The sequence below is a fragment of the Berghia stephanieae genome, chromosome 2, assembly GCF_034508935.2.
Source record: "Berghia stephanieae isolate SIO BIC M18660-M18661 chromosome 2, UCSD_Bste_1.3, whole genome shotgun sequence".
Classification (NCBI taxonomy): domain Eukaryota; kingdom Metazoa; phylum Mollusca; class Gastropoda; order Nudibranchia; family Aeolidiidae; genus Berghia; species Berghia stephanieae.
The window spans coordinates 47,528,728-47,545,272 of NC_088361.1; the positions used below are offsets into that span (position 1 = coordinate 47,528,728).

General features: G+C 32.9%; 1 protein-coding gene across 1 annotated transcript in view; it reads left to right on the forward strand.

Annotated features, from left to right (window-relative positions):
• Window positions 1-16,545, forward strand: part of LOC144965038 (synaptic vesicular amine transporter-like) — a 93,378-nt gene that overhangs the window by 54,227 nt on the left and 22,606 nt on the right. The window contains exons 2-10 of the mRNA XM_078899911.1: window positions 1,268-1,410; window positions 2,192-2,344; window positions 4,033-4,390; window positions 5,934-5,992; window positions 8,712-8,795; window positions 10,912-11,004; window positions 13,013-13,102; window positions 13,809-13,910; window positions 14,790-14,885. Coding sequence (XP_078756037.1) covers window positions 2,230-2,344; window positions 4,033-4,390; window positions 5,934-5,992; window positions 8,712-8,795; window positions 10,912-11,004; window positions 13,013-13,102; window positions 13,809-13,910; window positions 14,790-14,885 — 997 coding nt within the window. The 5' untranslated portion in view covers window positions 1,268-1,410; window positions 2,192-2,229. The remainder of the gene's footprint in view (window positions 1-1,267; window positions 1,411-2,191; window positions 2,345-4,032; window positions 4,391-5,933; window positions 5,993-8,711; window positions 8,796-10,911; window positions 11,005-13,012; window positions 13,103-13,808; window positions 13,911-14,789; window positions 14,886-16,545) is intronic.

Below are 16,545 nucleotides of genomic sequence, written 5' to 3' on the forward strand. Positions count from 1 at the left end.
TAGCTCCATTATTATTATTATTATTATTATTATTATTATTATTATTATTATTATTATTATTATTATTATATTATTATTATTATTATTATTATTATTATTATTATCATGATTATTATTATTATTATTATTATTATTATTATTATTATTATTATTATTATTATTGTTATTATTGTTATTATTATTATTATTATTATTATTATTATTATTATTATAGTTATTATTATCATCATCATCATTATTATTATTATTATTATTATTATTATCATTATTATTATTATTATTATTATTATTATTATTATTATTATCATTGTTTTAATATCAAAATGACAAAATAGGGAGCAGTCAGTGATGTACGAAAAAGATGTGTAAAACAATGAGTGTAGAAAATCAAATATGAAACGAAAATGTCGCTTTTGTTTAATACAAGACACATTGCGTTTATTGATGCTTGAATCTTGAAGAAATACATGACCATAGTCAAATGGAAAGGAGGGTCCACTTTTCAAGATGGGCGATATGGACGTTTCAGTTTTGCCCTTGGTCAAGAAAACACAATGAATAAAACATTTTTAATATTGAACTTTTAAATAGCGCAATATCCACTAAACGTTTTCAAAAACCTTTACAGCGAATCCCCAGCCGACAGGAACATTTAGCTTATATGACGAGACATGACGCCTATTAGGCGATAATACATTTTTTTCCGCGACAGAGATGATGCTGTTAACGAACAGGTACTCATTTTACACATGAGTACGATTGGAGATTGTGAGTAAATAGCCTTTTCCCAGGAATCAAGTATGCGCCACTCAGGGTGGGATTCGAATCCATGACATCTACTCCGAATGCGACGGCCATTCCAACCCCACACTCTCATTCTCATTCTTGTTTAGTGTAGATGTATATTCTCTATTTATAGAAATAATCTTTCCTGTATATTTATACTTTTTAATCTTTTTATTCTTCTTCAAATGGCTCAGTGGTACGGTCTTTGCTTCGTACCCGATAGGTACCGAGTTCGATCACCCGCCGCGCTGTGTGGCCTTGAGCAAGTCACCTCGCCCTAGTTCACTTCGCGGCGCTGCTCAGCGGTTGACGCCAGGGTTATTCCAGTCTTCCCTTGGAATAGCCCCTAAAGACAAATTTCTCCATGGTGATGAAAAAAGGGAATTTTATCTTATTTTATAAAATCATGTTCTTCCGGACATAATACCGTTTTCCGATGATGTGTCACATATATACAATTTCTGTGTTTTGTTTTTAACAGGTTATTGGATTAATCGTGACGGTGAGGATGGGATTTTGATTCTAGTCAAACATACAACCTTGGAGAGTAATACATATTATAGAACCATGGCAGGAATACGCTGTTGAAATACAGACGGGAATAAAGATATTGTGGAATTTAAGGTAAGTTTATGACATCTGGAGGAGGTTCAGTGGTAGAGGTAGAAGGAGTAGCAGTAGTTGTGTTAGTAGTAGTAGTAGTAGTGGTAGTAGTAGTAGTAGTAGTAGTAGTAGTAGTAGTAGTAGTAGTAGTAGTAGTAGTAGTAGTAGTAGTAGTAGTCGTCGTAGTAGTAGTTGTTGTTGTTGTTATTGTAGCAGTAGTAGTAGTAGTAATAGTAGTAGTAGTAGTAGTAGTAGTAGTAGTAGTAGTAGTTGTTGTTGTTGTTGTTGTTGTTGTTGTTGTTGGTGTTGTTGTTGTTTTGTATTAGTAGTAGTAGTAGTTGTTGTTGTTGTTGTTGTTGTTGTTGTATTAGTAGTAGTAGTAGTAGTAGTAGTAGTAGTAGTAGTAGTAGTAGTAGTAGTAGTAGTAGTAGTAGTTGTTGTTGTTGTTGTTGTTGTTGTTGTTGATGTTGTAGCAGTAGTAGTAGTAGTAGTAGTAGTAGTAGCAGTAGTAGTAGTAGTAGTAGTAGTAGTAGTAGTAGTAGTAGTAGTAGTAGTAGTAGAAGAAGAAGAAGAAGAGGTAATAGAGGTTGTAGTAGTAGTAGAAGTAGTAGTAGTAGTAGTAGTAGTAGTAGTAGTAGTAGTAGTAGTAGTAGTAGTAGTAGTAGTTGTTGTAGTAGTAGGAGTTGTAGTGGTGGTGGTGGTGGTCTTGGTAGTAATGGTAGTGGTAGTGGTTGTTTTAACATTAATAGTAGTGGTAGTAGTGGTTTTAATTTGCATTGACATTCTTTTCTAATGATCACAGAGAGTGGTCAGTACGTGTCCAGAGATTACGACCTAATCATGACGTCAATGAGACCGCAAGATATCCTCCACAACATGAGGAACTCCCGGAAGATGGTGCTGGTCATAGTGTTTGTGGCGTTGTTCCTGGACAACATGCTACTCACCGTTGTAGGTAGGTCACTGATTACTGTTGTAGGTAGGTCACTGAATACTGTTGTAGGTAGGTCACTGATTACTGTTGTGGGTAGGTCACTGATTACTGTTGTAGGTAGGTCACTGATTACTGTTAGAGGTAGGTTCCTAATTACTGTTGTAGGTAGGTCACTGATTACTGTTGTAGGTAGGTCACTGAATACTGTTGTAGGTAGGTCACTGATTACTGTTGTGGGTAGGTCACTGATTACTGTTATAGGTAGGTCCCTAATTACTGTTGTAGGTAGGTCACTGATTATTGGTGTCGGTAGGTCAACACATACTATTGTAGGAAGGTTACTGATTATTGTTGTAAGTATGTCAAGTCCTGTAATATCACCTTAAAGGCGCCATGTCTCGTCCTACAAGTGTTGTTGGTGGCTAGATACCCATTGTGAAATACTTTGAGCCCATCTATTGGATATTGCTCTATATAAATCCTCAAATATTTAACTGGTTACTTCGACTTTGTGGTCCAGTGGTAGGTATACCACTAGGTTTAAGACCTCTGGGTTCGTTTTTTAGTCGCGGGTCAGTTGAGTCCTAGACAAAGGAACATTGCACACATTTTCCCCAGCTTACCGAGCTGGAAATTGAGTACCTGGCCGATATCAGCGTTACTTTTATTGAAATAAAGGTAACAATGCCATACAGGCATCATAACTTGTTCCACTTGCGTAAGTGTTGTTATTATTTGAGTATATATATATATATATATATATATATATATATATATATATATATATATATATATATATATATGTGTGTGTGTGTGTGTGTGTGTGTGTGTGTGTGTGTTTGTGTTTGCTACATATATCAGCTTTGAACACATTGATTTTTAAAAAAAAATAGATAAACAAATAAATAAATAAATAAATAAAAGTCCCTTTAATCATCGCATCGCGGAAATTTGCTTCTAGGGTCTATTCCAAGGGAAGACTGGAATAGCCCAGGCGTTAGCCGCAGTGCAGCGCCGCAACTTGAGCTAGGGCGAGGTGGCTTGCTCAAAGCCACACAGCGCATGCACAGCGACAGGTGACCGAACTCGGTACCTTTCGGGTACGAGTCAAAGTCCGTACCGCTGAGCCACGCTGCTCTGTGGTCTATATAATATGAGGACATGACACCCAGATAGCAAGTGAGTTAAAGAGATCATTCAATATTTTCACCACATTTAAATCATTTCAGTCAGAAAACGCTTTCAGTATTGTTTTATACGACAACAAAGACGTTTACATTTCTTTTTAATTAATTCACTAGATATATGACAAAACGTGAGGCTGTCTCTCTAGTTTCCACCATCAAGGGGAGACACTGGGTGACGGCGAATCGCCTTCGGTCGAGAACCTGCCAAATGGCAAAATCGCTTCAGTAGGGACTTTCCACTGGCCAATAATATAATATACCCGTTGTGGTAACCAGCCCGAAACCGCAGAGTATCTAGCCTAGTTGAACGGTGTGTTGTGACGAAGTTTCCGGGTGGGTTTGCGACGGTGCACGAGTGCGGTGAAAAGATCAGCTGATTGAGTCGATCGTCATAATATAGTAGTGTGAGCACCATTAGAAGCTGTTGTCTCTGAATGACAAAAACTGGACTTTCAGCAGGTATCGATAGGAACATCCTCATACCAAATTTAACGTTCTTTTTCTTTCATATTTTTTTCTCAGTCCCCATAGTGCCTAACTTCCTACGCAGATTGGAGAAATCAAAACACGCTGTAAACAGTTCCAGACAGATCATCGAGAAAACAGCACAAATTCCACAGATTGTTCTAGAGTGTGTCAACAAAACCATTGAGACTTCTCAAAGTATACAGAATGAGAGTACAAACAGTAGCTTCTCGTCCATGGAGGTGGCCTTGATCTGCCACAACGAGACACAGTGGAAGAATACGACTAGAAGGGAAGATGGTGGACTATTTGATGATGCGGAGTATTCCAAGAATGTAGAGGTGGGCCTGATGTTTGCCTCTAAAGCTATCATGCAGCTTCTAGCCAACCCTTTCATTGGTCCCATTACGAACAGGTAAGTAGTAGTAGTAGTAGTAGTAGTAGTAGTAGTAGTAGTAGTAGTAGTAGTATTAGTAGTAGTTGTAGTGGTGGTAGTAGTAGTAGTAGTAGTAGTAGTAGTAGTAGTAGTAGTAGTAGTAGTAGTAGTAGTAGTAGTAGTAGTAGTAGTAATAGTAGTAGTGTGAGAATTGTACAATTTTAAGAATTTGTTTGACAGAGGATTATATGAAATGGACTTTCTGTATGAATAATAATGATAATAATAATAATAATAATAATAATAATAATAATAATAATAATAATAATAATGATGATGATGATGGTGATAATGATGATGATGATGATGATGATGATGATGATGATGATGATAATAGTAGTAATAATAATAATAATAATAATAATATAATGATAATAATAATAATAATAATAATAATAATAATAATAATAATAATAATGATAATAATAATAATAATAATAATAATAATAATAATAATAATAATAATAATAATAATAATAATAATAATAATAATAATAATAATAATAATAATAATAATAATGATGATGATGATAATAATAATAACAATAATAATAATAATAATAATAATAATAATAATAATAATAATAATAATAATAATAATAATAATAATATAATAATAATATAATAATATAATTATAATAACAATAATAATAATAATAATAAATAAATCAATAACAATAATAATAATAATAATAATAATAATAATAATAATAATATAATAATAATAATAATAAATAATAATAATATAATAATTAATAATAATGATGATATAATAATAATAATAATAACAATATAACAATAATAATAATAATAATAATAATAATAATAATAATAATAATAATAATTATAATAATAATAATAATAATAATCATATATAATAATAATAATAATAATAATAATAATAATAATAATAATAATAATAATAATAATAATATAATGATAATAATAATAATAACAATAAAATAATAATAATAATAATAATAATCATAATAATAATAATAATAATAATAATAATAATAATAATAATAATAATAATAATAATAATAATAATAATAATAATAATAATAATAATGATGGTGATAATAATAATAACAATAACAATAATAATAATATAATAATAATAATAATAATAATAATAATAATAATAATAATAATAATAATAATAATAATAATAATAATAACAATAATAATAATATGTCTTATAGATATCTTTTACTGCTGACATTCTGAGTGATTACCATTCAATATAAATGTTGCTACTTGAAGCTATAAGAAAAAAAATAACGATAATAGAATCATTCAGAAGGTTTGAGTTAATTAACACAAACGGATGTTATGGATGTTTCGGGTTTCCCCTTCGTCAAAACGACACTATGAATGAGGCACTAAAGAAGAATGAGAGACGAGAGGATGACGGTGGCGTTGTTAACACGTTTGTAAGTAAATCAAATTGAAGCGTCGATTTTCAATTTATCATGGTCCTTTATCATACACACCATATATTCCTTGCTGTATCTTCCAGAATCGGATACACTATTCCAATGTTTACTGGATTTATCATCATGATGGTTTCCACTATAAGTAAGTCAAACTTTTTTAGGCGACATAGTTTACCCCGTCGTTGGTATAGTATTGCAATGTTTTGACTTAACCCTCTCCTTACCAGCCATTTTCATTACCCCCCCCCCCCCCCCCCCACCCAACCCCCCAAAGCCATTTCTTACTCAAACTAAAAAGCAACAAGCACATTCTATACATAATCTTGTTCGACAATATGAACTCTATTACAGTATGTCAAGTTTTTTTTTATAGCTATAGCAAAAAGAAATTAAATCTGGATGAGAAAAGTGACGGTTGCATCGTAACAAATGTAACGATTTTCCATAGGTGATAAGGAGTGCGTTAAACCAAATTGGACAGATTTGGGAGCAGGCCCTGGTCTAAGATAAAGATTAGAAAAAGTGTATATTATGATGCAATGCCAGGTAATGAAGGTCTGAAGGGGTGGGGTTGTGGTGGATGTTTTTTCTTTGTATTATTATTTTTGCTTTGTCTAGCACTCTTTCATACACACTTTACCAGATCTTTCTTTTACACTAGATGCTGACAATTGAGCTGCCAATGGAAATAAAATGTGACTTACTCATTTTTATTTTTGTGATCTGAATCTATTTGGTTACTGTCGACGTGTACGGATATTCAGATCTGACATCCAAACATCCTTATGGGCCTAGTGAAACATTGTTATAATTGACATATTTAGCGTCATTTAAAAAAAAAGAATTCCTTGACAACAATGAGCCCATAAGGAATTGAATTATCAGACCTGCAAATAAAGCACGTCGGTTATTGTGATTACTATATTTGAACTGTCCTTGATGTTTTTAGTAACTATTAAAATAACTAATAATAAACAAATATTGCTGTAAACTGTACTGTACCAAATTAAATATTAACCCTCTCCTGATCAACTACAGGAAAATCGTCACATTCGTTACGATGCAACCGGCAATTTTCTTATTCTGATTTCTCTTAGATATCACAAAATGTAAAAAAATGCTTTGATATCATCTATAAATACTAAACACTGTGTTACTGTAGAGCTCTTTTTGCTGAACAGCATTCTGTATAGAATGCACTCGTTACTTTTATTGTTTGAGGTTTTTTTTAAAACCTATTCTAAAATTGGCTGGTAAGGAGAGAGTTGATATATCGGCTTCAAAAATACAAATGTAAAAAACAACAAAACAAATTATTGTTGTTGTTATTATTTTATAATTATTATTTTTATTATTATTATTATTATTATTATTATTATTATTATTATTATTATTATTATTATTATTATTGTTATTATTATTATTATTATTATTATTATTATTATTATTATTATTATTATTATTATTATTATTATTATTATTATTGTTTTTATTATTATTATTATTATTAATTATTAAATTGACTCGTTACTTTATATTTTTAGTTATTTAAGTTTTAAAAAACTATTCTAAAATTGAGTGGTAAGAGAGAGTTGATATATCGCTTCAAAAATAAATGTAAAAAAAACAAATCAAATTATTGTTGTAGTAGTTATTATTTAATTATTATATTAATTAATAATAATAAATATTATTATTTTATTATTATTATTATTATTATTATTATTATTAATTATTATTATTATTATTATTATTATTATATTATTATTATTATATAATTATTTATTATTATTATTAATTATTATATTATTATTATTATTATTATTATTATATTATTGTAATATTGGTGTTATTACGATTGTTGTATTTTTGTGTGTGGTTATTAATGGTATCAGTTTATTTTTTGGTTCCATCTACCATTTTTTTCCACTTTCATGTATGTTGTCATCAAATTGTTGATTTATTGGCGAAAGCTTAAGATTGAATAAACTTTGAAAACTTTGAAAAAACTAAAAACGGATCATCTTGGGCTCAAATTCCTTCTTCAACCGATAACAGAAGATAAACAACTGTTCACGTTTCAATTGATATTTTCATTTTTGTTTAGTATTTTAATAATAATAATAATGATGATGATGATAATAATAATAATAATAATAATAATAATAATAATAATAAATAATAATAATAATAATAATAATAATAATATAATAATAATAATAATAATAACAATAATAATAATAATAATAATAATAATAATAATAATAATAATAATAATAATAATAATAATAATAATAATAATAGTAATAATAATAATAATAAAAATAATAATAATAATAATAATAATAATAATAATATATGATACTTTATTCATCCAAAAAAATGGAAATTCGTTTACAGACGTGGCATGCATAAAAATGTATAAACACAAAGTTGAGAACCTATGGCGTCAATGTATATATATATATATATATATATATATATATATATATATATATATATATATATATATATTATTTATCATATTCATAAATATATCTATCGTGTATTTTGGTACGGGAATATTCATTCTTAATCCCAACGACATTTCAAATGTTATATTTGAATTTTACGAACCAAAATTTCAAGAAAACAAAACACTGTTTTTTTCTGTTTTTGTTTTTCTGTTATCTTTAAAAAATATTTTTGTTGTTGTTTTTGCTTGTTTGGGGGGGGGGGGGGGGGGGGGAGGGTTTCCTTTATTTTATTTTTTTCCTTTTTCTCTTTTTTAAAATTTTATTTTATTTTATTTTTTTATATACGCTCCTTTTTACAACCCACAGCGTTTAGCAGTTAATGATAATTGAGTTTTAATATTTCAGTTTTTGCCTTTGGTGAGACGTATGCTGTGTTGTTTGTGGCGAGAACAGTACAAGGTATTGGATCGTCCTGTTCTAGCGTTGCCGGTAAGTGATATTTTGAGAACAAAACTGTCACGGATCACAGGCATTATTGGGTTGTCCCGGACAAAACTGTCCATTCGATCAATGACACTCTCTCTAGGATCGGAAGGTCCTGGGTTCAAGCCTCGCTCGGCGCATAGTTGAGTCCTTAGAAAAGACTCTTTACTCACATTATTTCACCGAACTCAGGTGTCAAATGAGTACCTGGCGTTGACAGCGTTGTCTCTGTCGGAGAAAAAAATGGTAATATCGCCTACCAGACGTCATGTCTCGTTATAAATGTTATGTGTTGCTGTTGGCTAGGGACCCTTGTAAAGCGCTTTGAGCACGTTTAGTGGATATTGGGCTATATAAAAGCTCAATTTATTATCGACAATCACCGCCCTTAAGAAATACTTCTCCGATGTGCATAAAAGTGTATCCAGAGGAGATAATCAGTAAATCTGCTCAAGTTTTGACTTTTATACATTCTAATCACATGCATATAAAAAGGTTCTAGCAATCATGAAGAATAAAGCGTACCGATTTTCTTTGTTTAGAACCAAGTTGTTGGTTCCTGGGAGGACGTGACATCAGACTATTGAATCCTAGTGTTTCAAAATGTCCGTGTGTAACACCGTCTTGATAGGCGGTGCGCACAATTCACAAATGTGTCAGTGCATGACATAATCAGTCAGAAGGTGAAAATTTTGGATTTACATTGTATTTTTTCGTTTTCTGAAAAAATATGCTCCCCAGAGCATTTTAATCTTTATTTGAAGTAAATCGGGGGATTTTTCATGAAGTTACGGTAAGATGTATGGGAACGGTATCGAGCAACTTTTCTCAAATTTCATACTTTTTCAACTTGACTAGCTGTAAAAAAATATTTCTAAATGAAATTAAGCTTTGATATTTCACGAAGATATACAAAATGGGTTGATTTAATCATTTATGACAATAACTCATTTTTGATAAAAAATTGACCCTCTAACTAAACTTGGCAATATCTCAGTTCAAACCTTTTTTACCATCCGACTGATTATGTCATTCACTGTAACAAATTATCTGAAGCGTGGTTAGTGACCGAGTTGAAAACTCTGGTCCTGACGTTGTGTACAAGTCGGATCTCTATATTAATAGATTTGCTAGTAAAAGGGTTCAACAGTCGTGACGTCACTTCCCTCGTAATGAAGCATAACAACTGATTCTAAACTATCGGAACAATCAATGACGGACGCAAGTATCTCCATCACCGCCCTTATGAAATACTTTTCCAACGAGCAAAAAAATGTATCCAGATGAGAAAATCATTATAAATCTGATCATGTTATGACTTTTATACATTCTGGACACATGATTTGTAAAATATTTCTAGGCATCATGAAAAATAAAGAGTACCGATTTTCTTTGTTTAGAACCAAGCTTTTGGAATTGGGCGGACGTGACATCAGACTATTGAATCCTATTATTGTAAAAGAATAATTTAATTAATAATTTAAAGAATACTTTATATTGATCATTGCAGAGATTACCACGTGTGTTACATCAAATGATAATTTAATTAATAAAAATTTAAAATAACAAATTTTAATAATCATAATAATAAACCATTGCAGAGATTATCACATGTGCTACATCAGCGTGATAAAAAGTATGTTACATAATATCTGCATAGAAATCAAAGCGAGGAGAGATAACTAGTTACTCACATAAAAAATAAATAAGCAAATAAATTAATACATTAATAAATAAAGGAAAAAGAAAATTAATTCGACGAATAAAAATGGTTTTAAATAAAAATAACATAATATTATAATGTACTTGTTTGATGTGCAGTAAATAGATTTTAGATGGATTATTAATTTATTTATTTCTATAACCCTCTCCTTTCCAAACCATAGGAAAATCGTCACATTCGTTACGATGTTTTCTCATTCTGATGTCTCTTGTACATATCACAAAAGTTAAAGAAATACTTTGATTATAGCAGTAAATATTAAACACTGTGTTGTCGAGCTGCAGGTCTGCACAGCTATTACTGATACTCTGTCCTCTCTCGAGATGAAAGTTGAAGAACAAATTGCCGCTAAAGATGAATATAAAGGTTGTTTTTTTTAAATGTTATTGTAATTTTCAGGTATGGGCATGGTGGCTACATTCTACCCAGATGACAAAGAAAGAGGAAATGCTATGGGCATCGCCCTCAGTGGTTTGGCACTCGGTGTTCTCGGTAAGCGGTCACGTGATGATATTATGATAGTTTCAAGTGATGCATCGAGCGTACTGAAGCAAAAACCAAACATTGTGTTCCCGTTATAATGTTTTATTGGGGTATATTTAAGGGGGGGGGGGGGGGGGGGGGGGGGGGGGGGGGGAGGGGAGGAGGAGAGCGACGTTAAAAATAATTAAATTTGACCCAGTTAACTAAAATTAGATTTTGGTGGGATGTTGTCATGTGACCATTTGTCTGCATAAAGATTAGCATGAGAACTTCATCTTCATTTTTTTTTCTACTCAAAATAACGTATTTTGGGACCCATGGTATGGTTAATTACATGCTCATTTTTAGTTTCAGTTGAAAGGAATGACTGATTTCGTGAATGAGTATCAAATAGTCTTTATAACTAAGTAAAGACAAAAATATATCAACGAAAAGCACACACTCTCCTCTCTCTTTAACAACCAATCAATTTGTTCGTAATTATGTCATGTGATTACAATCCAATCAGAGAGAGAGAGAGAGAGAGAGAGAGAGAGAGAGAGAGAGAGAGAGAGAGAGAGAGAGAGATTACATTGACTTTTAAATGCGTTTTTTCTCACAATTACAATTTTCGTCACTAAAAACCTAACTCCTCCCTCAATTTTCAATCATTCTCCGTCAAACTTTCTACAAATGAGTGTTATTCAAATTCGCAGGTCCTCTAGAAACCTGATTTTTTTGAAAAAGTTTTTTTTCGTAAATGTAAACTTTTATCTAGAGGAATAATCGAGTAATAATTTACACCTTAATTTTTAAAGTTTCGAATTAAAAAATTAAAAATCAGCCTTCTAGAGCCTCTTTGTTTTCCAATTGTCTACCAATGGCCAATATATTAAGGCAATAGGTTGATAAACAAAGAAAGCCTTAGGTTTTTAAAAGTTTGTTGTTTATTTTATAATATGGCGTCGTTTCCATAGCAACGGGTAGCTTTTTTCGGAAAAAAAGTTGAATGCAATCGCCCTTCCCAAACATATACATTATGACAGTGCATAGAAGTTTAGAATATTTCATCAAATATGACCCTTTAGTGTCGCTACCCCCCCCCCCTCCCCCTTAAATGTGATATCAGTTTGCTTAAAATACATTGAGTTTATGCCTTTTATATATCACGTATTATCATATTGAAAGTGATACTAATTGTTTCATGATGTGTACTCAGTTTCCGTTACACAGGGTAGTTATTGTAATTTATCATTTGTACTTCCAAAGTATGGGCAGCTCGGCTCAGTTGCATTTTCTTTGCCTCGTACCCGAAAGGTACCGAGTTCGAACACCGGCCACTGCGCTGCGTGGCCTTGAGCAAGTCACTTCGCCCAAGCTCAATTTGAGGCGCTGCACTGCGGCTGACGCCTGGGTTATTCCAGTCTCCCATTGGAATAGCCTAGGGGATGAATAAAGGGCATTTCATTTATCTTTCATTTATTTATTTAAGAAAGGTCATAAGACATAGCAAATATTTTAAATAAACGTATAATATCATATCAATATCATATCATATAATATAATCGAATTTGTGGTTTTTCGTTTACCATCATTTACATCTTTATAATAATTTCGTGTAAGAGTACATCGCATCGTATCGTATCGTATCGTATCTTATCGTATCGTTTATGAGCTAATAGGTTCTAAAAACCTTTAAATGCTCTGTGTAAAGTTTATGCATAGATACAATTTATCAATTATATAATTTCTAGTATTCAATGTCAATTAATTGATAATATTGAGAATTAAATGCCTTATACATAAATAAGAATCGTATTCAACATTCGTAGTATAATTCACTATATTTACATTCATTTGGCATGTCCGACTTGTACATTCGAGAGTTTCAAATAATTGTTATATAATTTTTATATTTTATAATATTGCATGCGTGTATATTGCGCGCCTACGATAATAATATTGTATGGGACAGGCGCTATATAAATTATTAATTACACTTATGATAATCATGATTATTTCCCCATCCCAATTTCAGTGGGCCCTCCATTTGGTGGAGTCATGTACGAGTTTGCTGGGAAAGCATCTCCATTTCTTATCTTGGCGTCTCTTGCATTTCTCGATGGTTGTAAGTATGGGTTTATCTAGTACAGATAGTATGAAGTTGACGTCATTCAGGTCTTTGTTATTGCTTTTTGCCATCCATGTTTATGAGTAATTCTCAATAAACTGTATTAACTAGACTTTAAACGTTCAAATGTTACACATGGTTTTGTGTGTTGGTCCACTATACTTCCGGATGGCAGTGTTGTGAGCTCTTAGCCAAGCGCATACTATCTATAAACTTTTTGAGATTCTTTCTTCTCTAACAATATTTAGTTGCAATGTGTAATGTACGACGTGTACATATATGCAGGTCTGACATCCGAACTGACTTATGGGCTTAGTTTAACATTGTTGTAATGGAAAATATTTTGCGTCATTTTTTTTTCATTACAACAATGAAAACCATAAGGAATTGGGTTATCAGACCTGCAAATAAGTGCACGTCGGTAATGTACAATATATCGTTACGTATGTCTAAATGGTATTTAAGGAAAAGTTGATCTAACTTAAATAAGTGGCTATGTAGTCTTGTGGTATGATACTAGCTTGGGATCGGAAGGTCCTGGGTTCGAGCCTAGCTCGGCGAATAGTTGAGTCTTTGGAAAGTGCTCTTTACTCACATTCTCTCACCGTGCTCAGGTAGAAAATGTGGTGTAAAATTGTCTTACCATAAGACCACATAGCCGCACGTAGGACATGCAAAACAACAATGACATTATTTTTTTCAGGTTTACAACTGTTGACTCTCCAGCTGTCCGTTAAACCTGAGGCGCAAGAAGGAACTGCCTTGAAACAATTACTTAAGGATCCTTACATTCTCATTGCTGCTGGTAAGGACTTGCTGTTTGTGTGTGTTGAACCCGTGACCTCAAGAAGTCGGGGAGAAGTGGCTCTCGATAGACTAGAATTTGAAGCGACCTTTTTTGGGGTCGTGGATAGCTCATACGGTAGAGTCACGATCTCCCCGGTCAGGCGGAGTTGTCGTACCAGTAAGGTCGCGGGTTCGAGCCCCCATCTGGCACTTTCCTACTCACTTCATTTCTTGTTTTCAGTTTTAACCATGATATTTAAGTGCGACAAAAACGACTATTACCAAAAGAAACATATCTTTCGCATCTCCAAAAGTATGGTTTTGTAGTATTGTTATAATATGACATTGGCAAAGCCTGGTTCAAGTCTCTTTATGAGCGCCGCAGATTTGAATCATTGGAAAAAGATCTTTACTCATCTTACTCAGGTTTACATTAGTATCTGGGCTGGAAACAGAGTTGTCCTTGTCAACAACAAAACCCATTCCCTTTATTCATCCCATAGGAGATTTTTTTCTCTCGGGTCTATTCCAAGGGAAGACTGGAATAACCCAGGCGTATCATATCATTGTACGTAAATTGACTGTTGCTGTCTATATCCTTTCACACTGTAGGTGCCATCACCTTTGGCAACATTTATATCATATTATTGTACGTAGATTGGCTGTTGCTGTCTTTTTCCTTTCACATCACCTTTGGCAACATATGTATCATATCAGTGTACCTAGATTTACTGTAATCTTCTCCATCCTTTCACACTGTAGGTGCCATCACCTTTGGCAACATTTGTACATAGATTGACTGTAATCTTCTCCATCCTTTCACACTGTAGGTGCCATCACCTTTGGCAACATTTGTACATATATTGACTGTAATCTCCTCCATCCTTTCACACTGTAGGTGCCATCACCTTTGGCAATATGGGCATAGCAATGTTGGAACCCTCTATGCCGATCTGGATGTATGGGAAAATGCACGCACCAGAATGGGAACAAGGTAAGACTTATTGCCTGTGTGATGTGATGTAGTCTTTTTGCAGCTCTGTGGTACATTTTTGTTTTGTTTTATTATTTTATATTGTTTTTAAATTTTTGTTTGCTTTTTTTTGTTTTGTTTTTTTGTTTTGTTTTTGTTTTGTTTTGGGTCTTTTTTGGGGTGGGGTGTTGTGGATTTTTTTCGGTATGGAGCTCACCACAACCTTTCTGTATAGTGCTGCTATGCACTATGTGCACTATGTAGTCTAGTGGTATAACACTCGCTTTCGGATCGGAAGGTCCTGGCTTCGAGTCTCGCTCGGCGCATAGTTGAGTCCTTCGACATGGCTCTTTACTCACATTCTCTCACCGTACTCAGGTGTAAAATGAGTACCTGGGTACAGCGTTGTCTCTGTCCGAAGAAATAATGTAATATGGCCTAGCAAGCGTCATGTCCCGTCCTACGTGTTAAACGTTGTTGTTGGCCAGGGACCCCTTGTAAAACGCTTTGAGCATGTTCAGTGGATATTGCGCTATATAAAACCTTTTTTTTAGTGTAACTGCATCATGTTTGAAGTCTTAGCAACAAGTCAATGTTGCTTTGTGAGCTTATGTTATGAAATTTACCTTGGGCCCAGCAGACTTACTGCCTATAAATATCACGTAGACTTTGTTTAACTGACTCATCTTGTGTTATGACACTTGAGTGTCTAGCCTTCTTACTGGCCGATTCATGGTCCAGTACCACTGAGAATGTTGCAAAGTTGAGTCTTTGAAGAAGACTTTTTAATTATTTTCTGTCATCGCCCTTAGGTGCAAAAAGAGTGAAGGGATCAAATCGTATTAGGTGCCCTACAGGCCTCATGCCTATTTCTGCATATTACACGTTGTGAGGCTATCTGGTCTAGTGGTATGACACTCACTTTCGGATCGGAAGGTCATGGGTTTGAGCCCTGCTCAGCACATAGTTGAGTCCTTGGAAAAGGCTCTTTACGCACATGCTGTCACCGTATTCAGGTGTAAAATGAGCACCTGACCGTTAACAGTGTCGTCCTACATGCTGATGAACCCACGTCAAACGCTTTGAGCACGTTTAATGGATATTGCGCTTTAGAAAAGCTCAACTTTGTTTTTGTTTTTTTTTTTTTGTTTTGTTTTGCTTAGGTGGCCAACATTTTTGCAAAACCAAATCTCAAGTATTTGCCGATATTATTTGAATCCACATTCAACTAAAAAGAGGCTTTCAAAACCATTTGTTCAAATTTTTCAGATGCAAATTGACATCATTAAGGCTCGGATTGAGTGGTCAAACTATGTATAGAGTTAAAATGCCAAAGAGGTCGTATAAAACATTTACGCTCAAACAAACATCAAAATTCCCGATCAATTACACCGAACTACAAACTGGGATTTCTCGATGAATGGACAAAGCCTAAACGTAATCTTTGGTCATAAATCGTCGAGTACTCAATGGTAATGTGATGCGTGTTATTTATCTGTATAAATTAATGGCTCAACTTCAGTGAACTTAATAGCAATCGGTCATGTTGATTGATGTGTTATTGTGTCCACTGGATCATATTTTACGATACAGTCGTTGACCGCAGGATGATTGAAAAGGGATAGGAAAGCCATCATGAAGTTTCTGTACAATCATCATCATCACAGCTTGTCGCTCTAAC